This window comes from Mauremys mutica, chromosome 12 (genome assembly GCF_020497125.1).
Source record: "Mauremys mutica isolate MM-2020 ecotype Southern chromosome 12, ASM2049712v1, whole genome shotgun sequence".
In the NCBI taxonomy this organism is placed as follows: domain Eukaryota; kingdom Metazoa; phylum Chordata; order Testudines; family Geoemydidae; genus Mauremys; species Mauremys mutica.
In genome coordinates, this window is record NC_059083.1 from 32,292,584 (window position 1) to 32,305,317 (window position 12,734).

At 56.0% G+C, this 12,734-nt stretch overlaps 1 protein-coding gene across 1 annotated transcript in view; it reads right to left on the bottom strand.

Annotated features, from left to right (window-relative positions):
- Nucleotides 1-12,044, bottom strand: part of LOC123346681 — a 34,295-nt gene extending 22,251 nt beyond the window's left edge. Inside the window, exons 1-8 of the mRNA XM_044984156.1 lie at nt 11,367-12,044; nt 11,102-11,136; nt 10,417-10,627; nt 9,628-9,723; nt 8,647-8,877; nt 8,098-8,120; nt 7,895-7,998; nt 663-1,219 (exon numbers count right to left, since the gene is read on the bottom strand). Of these exons, the coding sequence (XP_044840091.1) occupies nt 663-1,219; nt 7,895-7,998; nt 8,098-8,120; nt 8,647-8,877; nt 9,628-9,723; nt 10,417-10,627; nt 11,102-11,136; nt 11,367-11,783 (1,674 nt within the window). The 5' untranslated portion in view covers nt 11,784-12,044. The remainder of the gene's footprint in view (nt 1-662; nt 1,220-7,894; nt 7,999-8,097; nt 8,121-8,646; nt 8,878-9,627; nt 9,724-10,416; nt 10,628-11,101; nt 11,137-11,366) is intronic.
- Between the last annotated feature and the right edge of the window lie 690 nt (nt 12,045-12,734).

Genomic DNA, 12,734 nt, shown 5'->3' on the forward strand with positions numbered 1-12,734 from the left:
CAGAGAGAACCAGTCAAGACAATAAGGGTGGGGGGGGAGAAAGAGAGAGAGAGCAGCTGCACATGTGTGTAGTTGTGATGTTTATGACACATGTACATTGTAACTGAACAACCCAGTCTGACAATTTAATAGTTTATTTTGTTAAGATAAATATTTTGGATTTCTTGAAATTCCACAGTTGAAATACAAATGACGTTATTTAGAGAAGTTAAACTTCACTATAGATTTGAGGGAAAAAAATAAAAATGTAAATAATTCCATTTCTACAAATATATTTAGATACTTGTTTTTAAAATAGTGTTTAAATGTAAATTAAAATATATTCTTGTATTTACACCTTGTTACAATAATGTTTTCTAAATTAAAATAATCTTTTTACTTTCATATTTTATATTGAGATTTCACAGGGGTAGAAAATTCTGACCGGAGTGAATGACCCCATCCCCCACCATCTGCTACCCCTGGGGCAGGGGACAGGGAAGGTGGGGGCTGGGGGTTCCCAGGTGTCCGGTTTTCGACTGGGACCTCCAGCTGAAAAGGGAAACTGGCAGCATCGGGTCAGCACAGAAAGTCCAGTTGCTGCAGTAACTGGCCCCCACCACCGGGGGCAGGAAGAGCAGCAGGGCTGGGAGGGGCCAGTCTGTGCCGCGGGGTCACTGTCAGGGACCGAGATTCCCTCCGGCCTGAGCTGGGACCGGGCAGATTATCAGGGGAGCCGCGTTTGTACCCCCAGCGTTGAGACCAGGACAGAAATAAGGGCGGAGCTTCCCGGAGAAGGTGTCAGTGAAAGTGAAGAGATGGGACCTGTCAGTCACATTGTAAAACGAGACCTCGCCTGCCTCATAGTCCAGGAAAATCCCCACCCGGCTGGGCCTGACGCTCACGGGGACGGGGGTCATGGGGGAGGTGCCGGCCTTGTATTCCCCTTCCTCCAGCCACACAACCCAGAATCCATTCCCAGGTGAGAATGTGCTCTCCCCTTTCCTGCTCACAGATTCCCTACAAACCCCCAGTTCCCAGCCTGGCTTGTCTCCCACCTCCACCTCCCAGTAACGCCTCCCGCCCGCAAACCCCTCAGCGCCCAGAACTTCAGGGTACGTATCAAATCTCTCAGGGTTGTTGGGCAGATCCTGGCGTTTGTCTCCGAGTCTCACACGTTTCCTATCCTCAGACAGGACGAGGCCGGGACTTGCCGTGTCTGGATCCAGAGTCACGTCCACTGGGGAGAGAGTCACAGAGTCAGGGCCGGGGGCAGGGGCTGGTCACTGGGATCAAAGGGAAATTAACCTGCAGCCCCGTTAATCACTGTGGGGGAAGTCAGAGGGGTTGTTGCCTGAGGAGAGTCAGGGCCCCTCTGCCTGTGAGGAGACAATGAGGGGAAAGGGCAGGAGGAGCGGGGGAGGGGTGAGAAGGTGTCAGGGGAGGCGGGGGAGGGGAGGTGACAGACTGATGTTGGGAGAGGGAGGGGGAGGTGACAGGAGCGGGGGGGGGAGGGAGGGACATGGGGTGGGGCAGGTACAAGGGCTATGGGGTGATAAGGGAAAGGAGGGGCACCAGACAGGGGTGTGAAGGGAAGGGCAGGTTCCAGGGGGCTGCAGGGGGTGGGGGGAGGGGTGGGCACCAGGGCAGAAGAAGGGGATGGGCCCCAGGAGGCAGCAGGGAGCAAGGGAAGGGGCAGGCACCAGGGGGCAGAGGGGGGTGAAGGAATGGGGGGAGCGCCAATGGGGCAGGGGAAATCAAGGGCAGGGTGAGCTCAAAGGGGTGAGATGATGAGGAGTGAGGAGGTGAAACCATGGGGGGGAGCGAATGAACAGGCACTGGTGCCAAAGGGGCAGAATGGGGGTGAGGGAGGAGGTGAGCAAAAGGGGGGCAGAGAGAGGGGTGTGAAGGGCAGGCCCTAGGGGGGCAGAGGCGTGTGCAGGGAGATGTGGGCACCAGGGGCCCAGGGGCTAGGAGAGGGGGAGGGGAGGGGTGGGGAGTGCTGAGGTGAGGGGAAGGGCTGAGACCAGGGGTCCCAAAGGGAGGTGAGGGAAGGGACTTGCACCAGGGAGGCAGATTGGGCCAGGGCAGAGCTGGGACTTGGGGCAGAGGAGGAGCTGGCACCAGGGGACTGGAGGGGTGGTGAGGGGTGCAGGTGTCACGGAGCCAGAGGGGGAGGTGAGGGGCAGGGGTGAGAAATAAAGAGAAGGTGGCATGGGCGATGGTGGCAGAGGGGCGAGAGGAGAGCAGGGTCAGTGGGACAGAGGGCGGGGAGGGGGCTGGGCACCAGGAAGGAAGGGGACAAGGGGAGGGTCAGGTGTTGGGGGGGCAGGAGGAGGGAAGGGGCAGGCAGCAGGAGGGTGCGGGGGGGAGGGGAAGGGCAGGTGCCAGGGGACTGAGGGGGCTGAGCAGAAGGGCAGGCACAGGGAGGGCAGAGGAGGGGAGGGAGAAGCCCCAGGGGGCAGAGAGGGGTGAGAGGCAGGGCAGGTGGGCAGAGGGAGGTGTTAGGAGAGGGGTTGGGGAGAGGCAGGTGTCAGGGGTCAGAGTGGGGCTAGAGGAGGGGTGGGCACAGGTGGGTGAGGGAAGGGGCGGGTGCCAGGGGTCAGAGAAGGAGAGGAGCAGATGCCAGGAGGGCTGAGGGGAGTAAGAAGGGCGAAAGCCAGGACAGCAGAGAAGGGTGAGGGGTGGTGTGGCCATCAGAGGGTAGGGGAGGTGATGGCAGTGGTAGGCACCAGGGAAGCAGATTGGGGTGAGGGGTGGGGTGGGAGACATGGCACAGAGGAGGGAAAGGGGAGAGGTGGATGCCAGGACATATCGGGGGTGTGACGTGATGGGAGGGCTCCAGGGTGCAGAGGATGTTTGGGGGAGAGGGGCAGATGCCAGGAGGGCAGGGGGAGAAGGGATGGGCTGTTCCAGTGGGGCAGAGATGGGTGGAGGGCAGGGGCATGTGCCAGGGAGGAAACGTGGGAGTAGAGGGGCAGGGGCCCAGGGGAGCAGAAAGGGAGTGAGAAGAGCGGGAGGGATGTTGGTGAGGGGTCAGAATAGACGCTGGGTCCAGGGTCCCTCACAGGGGTGGGGGAAGGGGAAGGGAGGGGCAGGCGCCAGGGAATCTCTGTTGCTGTCGGGCCATGTGTGGTTGGTTTCTCGCTCAGAGCAGGTCGGTGCTGTCCTCACACACACTGGGGGTGCAGCCCTGCCCCAGGGGGAGCAGATGGGACTCCCCATGCTGGCAGGCCCCACGGGCCCCACCTTCCAGCCAGGAAACCCCACAGCCAGCCCCTCCCCTCGCAAGGCTGAGCCCCACCCCCACGGGAGCAGTTGTCTGCATTTCAGGGGGAGGGGTATAAATGCGTGCTAAACAGCTGTTGCTAATGAGGCCAGGACAGTGGAGAGGGGAGGGGGCATTTCCCCACTTACTGCCCCCTCCATCTGGGAGAAGCTGCTCCGGGGACCAGTCCCAGTTCACACCTGCACAGCATGTCTGCACTAGGGGTTTGCACCGGTGCAGCTACATCCGTGAAAGGAAACCCCGGCAGACATGGCTGAGACACTGCTGTGCCAGGGACCGTAACCCCTCCCCACACTGGGGTCAGGGCGAGCTCTAACATTTTTGCCACCCCAAGCAAAAAAAAAAAGAGCGCCGACCCCTCCCCAAGTGCCGTGTCGCGCCGCCCAAGTCCCCGCCCCCCAGAGCCGCTCAAGTCCCCGCCCCACCCCCAGCATCACCTGGCCAAACCAAAACCAACAAAAACAAACCCCGATCGCCGCCCCCTCCCAAGGTGCTGCCCCAAGCACGTGCTTGGTAGGCTGGTGCCTGGAGCCGGCCCTCACTGGGGTTATGGATCAATAATTACAGGGTCACTGGAGCAGAGGAGCTGGACTCTGGGCTCCCAGGTGGGGGCCTGACTCACTGGGCTGAAGAGTCATTCTCACCCCCACGCTCTGGCCCAGTGCCCATGGCAGTGTTCAGACACAGGGGGACGTCATCAGACACCTGGAGCCCAGCGGTTCGAGCTCTCATGGCATCACACGGGGGGATTGAACCTGGGGCTCCCAGCTGAGGGCCCAGCCCCTGGGCTAAAGGCTACAAGGGAAGCGGCGGCACCTTTTCCTCTTAATTGAAACTAGTCAGCAAACCCGACATGGATTCACGAATAGTTTCTCTTGACCCGAAATATAATTTTGCAGCAAATAAACTATTTGTCGAAAACATTCCACCCAGCTCCACTGCAAACCTGTCTGAGCAACTTAGGAGCCCCAATCCCAGTCACCTGCAATGAGAGACTGTCAACATCCCCAGAAACGCAGTTACAGGCAGGCCAGGCTCAGGACATCAGCGATGAAACAGTCCAGAGCTGCTGTTTAATTTGCCCTTTGCAGACAAATGCCCCCTGGGCCCCTGATCTCACCCCCACAAATTAGGCTGAAAATGGAGACTTGGCTCCAGCCTGAAATCTCTGCCCAGAGCCATTTGTCCCATGGACGCTGCTAGCAGCACAGACCCTCTGCAGCTGCACCTGGGCATCTCCCAGAGCGGATAACAGTCACAGAGACCGTCTCAGAGCCCCAGGAGCTCAGGTGTCTCCATCTAATGACTGTGCCAGCCACCCCCCTCGCTCCCATTAATCAGCCCTGGGACAGACACGCTGGGAACTTTCACACCCAGACCCTGGTGACACTTTGGGTCCTTCTACACAGCCTGCAGAAGTGAGTCTTGGAACAGGGTGGACAGATTCAGGCTCGCAGGGCTCCCTCTTTGGAATTAAAAATAGCCGCAAAGATTTTCAGGTTCTGGCTGGAGCTCAGGCTCTGAAGCCCAGGTGGAGCCAGGTCTGCCCCTCACAGAGCAAGAGGGGACATTGTCTGTGTCCACATCCCCTTCACCCCCTTCCGCGGATGGGGAACAGCAGCCCCAGGGCCCCTCCCTTCACCCGCAGGGCAGAGGAGTGAGAGCCCTCGGCCTCCTGGGCAGTGGGGCCTCCCAGCACAGGTTCCTGGGTGAGTGTACAAGTGTCTCCACACAGAGAGCTCTGTACACCCGGCAAATACACAGATGTGCCCGTGGATCAGGATCCGGGATGGTGCTCTCCCCAGGAGTGACGGAAGCTCCCTCAAAGTAGAGGGGTCACCCACTCGTGCCAGCCCTTCTCCCTGAGCTCCTGTCCCCGCACCCCTGAACCCTCGCTCTCACACTGCCCCTTCTTCCTGAGCCCCTGCCTTCACCCCACCTCTTCCCCAACACCCTGGTCTCTCCTCCCGGCCCCCTGCCCCAGCGTCGCTCACCCCTACAGCTGGTAAAAAGTGGGAGGGAACAGCCCTCCCATTGGTAAAAGTGATGGGGCCATGGCCCCCTGGGCCCCCTCTTCCAGTGCCCCTCACTCACTCCCCAGCCCCGGGAGGAGAGGACCCTTGGGACAGTGTCAGTGAGTTGGGTGCTGGGGATACAAATTGGGTTTTACACCCCGGCTGCTGGAGCTCTGTGTATTGAGGGTATAATGAGATAGAGGCCGTGTGAGCCCCCCACTGTCCTGCCAACGTGGCTCAGCCCTGACAGCTTCTGGAGCCTCTCCCTCGGGAGGAATCGTCCCTGCAGCCCATTCAGGCCTTGGCCTCCCTGCGGAGGTGGCTGGTGAGGCTGCCGTTAAAGTGAGTTATGATGTGAGCTCCTGTCCACTGGGAACTGGACTCTGAGCCTGGGCTGAGATCGGTGACTGGGGAGTGAAAGGCCCCAGCTGCCCTCACTGCCCCCCAAGCCAGCCCAGCACCCCCAGCCATTCAGTGCAATAACAGCGATGCTCAGGCTTGGGGACACAGCCAGTGCCCCAGCGGGCAGGGTGAGGGCCTGTCCAAGGAGCAATGGGCACAATCTGCAGCAAGGGAGGTTGAGGCTGGAGATGAGGAAACACTTTCTAATTCTAAGGGCCGTGAAGCTCTGGACCCGGCTCCAGGGGAGGTTGTGGGATCCCCGTCACTGGAGGTTTGTAAGAACAGGTTGGACAAATCCCTGCCAGGGATAGTCTAGTCCCTGACCTAGCGTGGGGGGCTGGACTAGGTGACCTCTCGAGGGCCCTTCCGGCCCTGCATTGCTCTGGTTCTAGGTTACAGCAGTTCCTGGGGCTGGGCCCTGTGGGCTCTAAGCCTGGTGAGTGACAGGTGACAGAGTTAACAGTGTTAGTGACCATGGCAGCTGGCAGCTCAGCGTCCCTGCTAGGGGCCTGGGCTGGCATGTGGCTGCCTGTACCTGGCTCAGCAGGGTGTTACTGGTCCATGTGGACAGGACCTAGGGCTGGCACCTGTCCATAGGGTTGCCAGGTGTCTGTTTTTTTATTGGAACGCCTGGTCGAAAAGGGACCCTGGCGGCTCCGGTTGGCACCACCGACTCGGACATTAAAAGTCTGGTCAGTGGCGCAGCGGGGGCCCGGGGCTAAGTCAGGCTCCCTGCCTCCCTAGCTCCGTGCAGCTCCTGGAAGTGGCCACCAATTTACTTCCCCGGAGTTTGAAACTTTTCTAGCAGAACATAACCAAGTGTCAGCCATGGTCACGCCTCCCTTTGAATACAGGTTGGCTCTGGGGGTGGGGGGAAATGTATCACGAGGGCTGGTCCTGTTAGGGGAGTCAGGGACCAGACTACCTGTGACAGGCCCCAGTAAGGGAGAATGAGACAACCCAGACCCACCTGGCAGTAATTGAATCCCTGGGTGGCTAGTCGGCAGCGAAACAGCTAATGAGGCTGATAAAGGGTAACCAGGGCTCAGCTGAAGGGATCCTAGGGACAGGAAGGTGCTGAGGAGACGAGCTCAGCAGAGCAAGGGGCCTGGAAGGGGCTCCTAGAGCAGTGCTCCCCAAACTGTGGGTTGTGCCCCCCTCAAGGGTGTGGAGGAACATTTGGGGGGCCTGACAGGGCCTGGACCAGCCCCCATGGTGGCGGGAAGGGAACGTCACCCAGCCCTGCTCTGCCCCCAGCTCCACTCCGTCCCCACCCTCAGCCCCAGCTGCGTCTCCGGCCCCGACTTCAGCCACCCACTCCCGGCCCTGCTCCAGGCTGAGAACCCAGCTGCAGCCCCAGCCCCAAACATGGTTCCGCCCCCAGTTGAAGCCCCCAGCTCCCGGCCCCAACTGCGGGTCCACTCCCAGCCATGGCCCCCAGCTTCTGGCCCCAACTGGAGCCCCGTTCCTGGCAGCAGCTCCCAGGGTGGGGGCGCAAACCAGGTAAGGGAGGGTAGGACCAAAACAGTTTGGCGACCACTGTCCTAGGCAGAGGAGCTCCCCTAAGGGGGAGGAGCTGCCAGAGACGACAATGACAGCAGCAGCTGTAGCAGGACAGAGCCCTGGAGAGCTGCCCCTGGCTGGAGAAAGTGGATGCAGAGAATAAAAGGCACAGTCTGAAATGACCCAGCTCCAGGAGCGGGGGCTGGAGTCATCTGATTCCATGATGGAAACTAATCCAAGCCCGGCTCCGGGAAGGACTGAGGGGTCCCTGACTTGAGGACAGTGAGGAGCTGCAGTGAGAGCTGGAGGCTGGAGCAGAGTGAAGGAAAAGATTTTATTTTGGGGTTTACTTGGACTCAGAGTGGACCACAGGACGGGATCTGTTAGATTGTGAGGTGTAATTTAAAGAGTGCTGCAGAGGATAAATTGAGGCAGGAACCTTGCCAAGGCACCCTGAAATGTCTGAACGTGGTAACTCAGCCATGGAGGGGTCAGGATGTCAGAGTGACGGCGCCTGGTCAGACACCTGGGCAAGTACCAGCAGGTGGCTGTAAGTAGCAGGCAAACTGCCCAGCACTCAGCGCATCAGCCTCCAGCTATCACAGCTCCAAGCCTGTCAGCTGGGCCCATGCGTGTCCTGGGGTCCCAGGCTCTGTCCAGAGCCCCAGGCACAACACAGCTGAATGTCCCAGTAGAATCCACTCACCTCCAAATCTCTTCAGCGCTTCCCCCATGTCAAGGGAAATTTTATACACGTTCTTCAGGTGAGTAGAAACAGCTTCTGGTTCCTGGAGCTTCACATTCTCACTCCTATGAAGAAAACATCCCATCATCACTCAGCTGCTCTGTACACACATCATCCCAGAACCACCACCAAGAATATAAGAGCAATGAACATAGGAAACACACCTGCTCAATGTGCTTTTCACATCCTGGAAGGAAAAAAAGAGAATCAATGTTCTGTATTAACACAATGTGCATAAAACTGTGTGAGTTTCACTCTGGGCATCAAACTTTCATCTAGAAAATAGATCAACCCTCCCAGGCTTCACTGTTTTGTGGTAAAAACTCCTATGACATTTTGCATTAACACTTGTTTCATTTATGTAGGTGAGACAGGAATTTAGCTAAAGGATTCTCCCTTCTAGGGACCCAACCCATCAGTATCTGTGTTTATCGACTGTGTTGGGTCCAATGTTCTGGAGTTAGAGCAGGGATGGGTTCAGCTCAGTATCAACCTTGTATCATCCATTTAATCTCCCACGGCCTCACTGGGTCTCCATGAGGAGAAATCCCCTCTAACATGAACTGGGATATTTTGGAACTGATGGAGCCCTTAGCCGGATGTTCTGTTTGTCAGTAAACCACAGAACACATTTACTCTAATTGTTGGAATCCAGACCCAGGGATCTGAGTTCTCATTCTGAATTGTGGAGATGAATTTTGATGCTGTCTCACCTTTAGCAGCTCCACAACTGGTTGCTGACATTTCTCCTCTAGCTCTGTGATCAGCTGCTGCAGAGAGGAGCTTTGCTGGGAGAGTTTGGTGACATTTTCCTGTAGTTTCTGCAGAGTCTCACTTTCCTCCTCCTCCAGGCTCTGCAGAAGCAGCTGCTCCTCCTCTCTCAGCAGTGTGTGCAGTTTGTTAAATTCACCTGCAATCATCTCTCTCCTATTCTTCACTTTCCCCTTGAAATAGAAGAATAGGAAAGGCAGAGAGAAAACGTGAGCCAGATGCTGAGTTACACAGACTGGGCCTCTGTCCATGAAGCAGGGGATTAGATCAGTATCAGGTTTTTAAGGAGATTTACTTCTTTGGGAAACGTAGCATAAAGAGTTTGTTTTAGTTCAGAGTCCATATGGCCAGTTCCATAGCGGGGTTGTCTAGGGTGCTTTGTAAAGACGCAGTCTGTTATTGCAGGTGGCAGGGGATTAGGGTGACCAGACGTCCCGATTTTATCGGTACTGTCCCGATATTTACTTCATTGTCCTGCATCCTGACCGATGTATGGTCAGGATGCGAATAGGCAGTTATTTTGCCTCCACAGGCAGAGCCTGGAGGGCGCTCGCGCCCCTGCCCCGACTCCGCCCCCTTCTTCCCCGATTGGATCCATCCCCAAATCCCCCGCCGGAGGAAGGAGGCAGAGGCTTTGGTCTCGGTGCTCTGGAAGGGGTGAGGGATGCCGGCTGCGGCTGGGGCAGAGCAGGAGGGGAGCGTGGGTGGGGCCTCGGGGAGAGGAGGCTAATGGGGGTGGAGCAGTGGGCAGGGCGATGATCCGGGCGCAGGGGAGGTTCCGGCCCACAGCTGGTACCAAGCCTGTGCAATGGAGCAAACAACCAGAGCAGGTTCATAACCTCATCCTGGAGCTTTACGGCCCCGTCATTCCTGGGAACGCTGCAGGGGGAAGGGCTCAGGGAGGAATAAACCCAGATACCCACCTGCCACTCTGTGGTTTTCTTCTCCTCTGCAGACATCAGAGCCAGGGCCTCTTCCAGCTCCTTCGTCAGAGGGCCCAGGGCTCCCTGGAGTTTCTCCTGCAGGGACATCATGTGCGATAAACAGCCATTAGTCTGCCTGTCCGATGGGTGGACAGTACTGTCCATATTGGCATTTCACACATGAGCAGTAAATATCCTGGAAGTGAGCAGCAGACTGGGCTCTGCCGGCCCCAAAGGCCTCATGGGAGCAGAGACGCCAGTCTCAGAGCAGGGGCTCTGCTCCCTGCAGACACTCAGGACTTCTCAGAGCCTGTGTCTGAGCTAAAGCTTCACATCACTGAGCACAGGCCAGAGGGGAAACAGCTGGGAAGGTTCTGAACGATCCCTCCTGCCGGTGCCAGTGTAGAGGTTGGGGCAGCACCTCGCTGCTCTGTACCCAGACCCAGGCCAGGAACAAGACACCACTGTGCTCTCGTCTGTCTAGGCTCCCATGTGGCCTCCCCCAGGCAGCGGCCGAGCACCTGAGCCAGCGCAGTCCCATTAACTGCACAGGGTGAAGCTGTGATGTGGCTGGAGGTCAGTGAGGAACAGGGAACACCCGGTCTGGGGGAATGTGCCACCCATAATTATAACTGCTCCAGAGCTGTAACAACCCAGGGCTCTCCTCCCCTTTGACAGCGTGTGATTCATTCACCCGGCACAGCAACGTGCTCCTGCCCCATCAGCCCCGCTCTGTGCAACACCCCTGGCAGCCCCCCGGAGCCGCCTGCTGAGATCTCCCCGTTTCACTTTTTCTCTTTTCTCTGAGCCCTCGAGTTCTCGCCTGCCCTCTGCCCAAGGGCCCAGGCTGCTGCTGCAGCTGCTGCTGAGAGCTCCTGGGGAGCTGTTCGGTGACACCCCTGCGGTGCTGCTGCAGGGAAGCAGTGAGGGAGGGAGGGAGCCAGCAGGGGCTAGTGAGAGACAGGAGGCGGAAAAGCAGCCTTTGCATCCAGCAAAACAGCTTCATCAATGAGCAGGGATCAGAATGGGGGAGGGGCAAGGGTGGCTGGATTCGTTGAAGCTCCACCCACAAAATAAGCTCCGCCCACGTGAGTCACTAAAAGGAGACACATGATTTGTTCAAATGGTGCATTGTTCAAAACGGGATGGAGTTGCTGATTGGCTCCAATGGGCTCCTGGGGCCGGACTCCCCTCATGAGGCTGGAATGTACCCCTGGGCTCCGCGGAGCTCTCTGGGCCTGGTCCTCCTTTACTGGGGGGAAATAAGAGGTGGCATCTCCCAAACATCACCCGCTTGTGGCACTGGAAGGAGGCGTCACTGGCAATAAATGGTTCCGAGCTGTAATTCTCCCTCTCCGCTCTCACAGGGGGAACGAAATAATTAACAATGTTGATATTTAAATGATCAGTTCTCCAGTCTGAAGGTAACACACTCACCTAGACTGGCCTGCAGCTCGTGTGATTTAAACCTCACTGATTGTTAACACCGGCCATGGTGTAAAAAGTCCCCTTATTTCAGCAGTGGAAGCTGAGTGTGAAAAACATTCAGAATCTCAGAGAAAAGTTTCCCACAGCAGGTATCTTTGAAGACTTGATTTTTTGTGATAGCATCTCCCGTACAATGAAGGCTTTACAGAGCTCAGTGATGCATCACACCCATGACAGGCAACTTTCAGTGAAATCAGCCTGTAATTAAAATCCAAAGTTATTACCCATTAAACGTGACAGCAATTCCCTACCTTGTACTCCTGGGCAGCCTCCTTTATGGGAATCACCCTGTGCTCTCTGTGAGCCCGGGACAGATGGCAAACCACACAGACAGAAGTTTGATCCTCTTCACAGAACAGTTTCAGAGTCTCCTGGTGTTCCCCACACACCCTCTCCTCTCCTGCTCCCTTTGCTGCCTGTAAACTCAGCCGTTTGACCATTTCTACAACATTTGCCAGCTTCCTGTTCGGCCTGAGGTTTCCCTGTTGCACAGTTTCTCTGCACTGAGGGCAGGAGACGTCTGTATTCGATCCCTCCCAGCACTGGGCAATGCAGGCTCGGCAGAAATGGTGCCCACAGTCTATAATCACCGGGTCCTTAAAATACTCCAGACAGATGGGGCACGTAGCTTCCTCCTGGAGACTTTCCACGGGGTTGTCTGTGGCCATGGCTCCCTCTGGACAGTCTCACAGGGTTAGTCTCACTTTCCCGAGCTCAGAAATGCGCCCCGCCTGCAGCAGCAGCAATTGGGTGTTAGGCTGTTTGCTGAGCTGGAGTCAGATCACCAGTAACATTCCAGCCCTGGGGGCTTTGGTGAGAAATGTCCCAACAAGGCTCTGATCCTGCAATCAGCCCCCTCTGCTGGTGTGTGGGGGGGAGTCACTGGGGCTTCACATGGACATCAGCTTCCCCTTGTCCTGCTGAGCTGACAGAACTGCCTGTCCAAGGAGTGATATTTAGGCTTGGCAGAATTCATTTGATTTAATACGTAATTTTGACAGATAAGATTAATATTAATTTGTAAGAATGTTTATATATTTATCTATTTAAACTTTCACAGTTTCCGTTTTTATCAATATTATTGTTCACAGTTGTGGGAAATTGGGGGTGGGGTTCAGACAATATTTTATTCAGACAATTATTTTATGACAGTAGACACAGAGATTCAAAAAGTTAAAAGGTGTAACTGTTAAAACACAAACTGTCAACATCTCATGTCAAAACATGCAAAGTAAATCTCCTTAAATTAAACTCTAGTAAGTTCTCAAGCAGCATTTTTCTTACTGTAGCTATTTGTAAATCTCAGTTCTTATCAATGGAAATATTTTTCCATTGGTTTGTGTGCACAAAGTGAAATCAACATTTGCTGACATCTACCGATAAAATCTAATCCTTCTGAGTCTAGGGATATTCAATTCACAGGCCAAAAACGTGGTTAAATTGGAATCAATGTATCAAAGGCCTGATTGTGACATACGCTAAGGCAGCTCTGCCTCAGTGTAAAGGAGACACAGTGTCAAAAGTGTTGCCAACATTGATGATTTTATAATGAATCTCATGAACATAAGAATGGCCAGACTGGGTCAGACCAATGGTCCTTCTAGCCCAGTGTCCTGTCT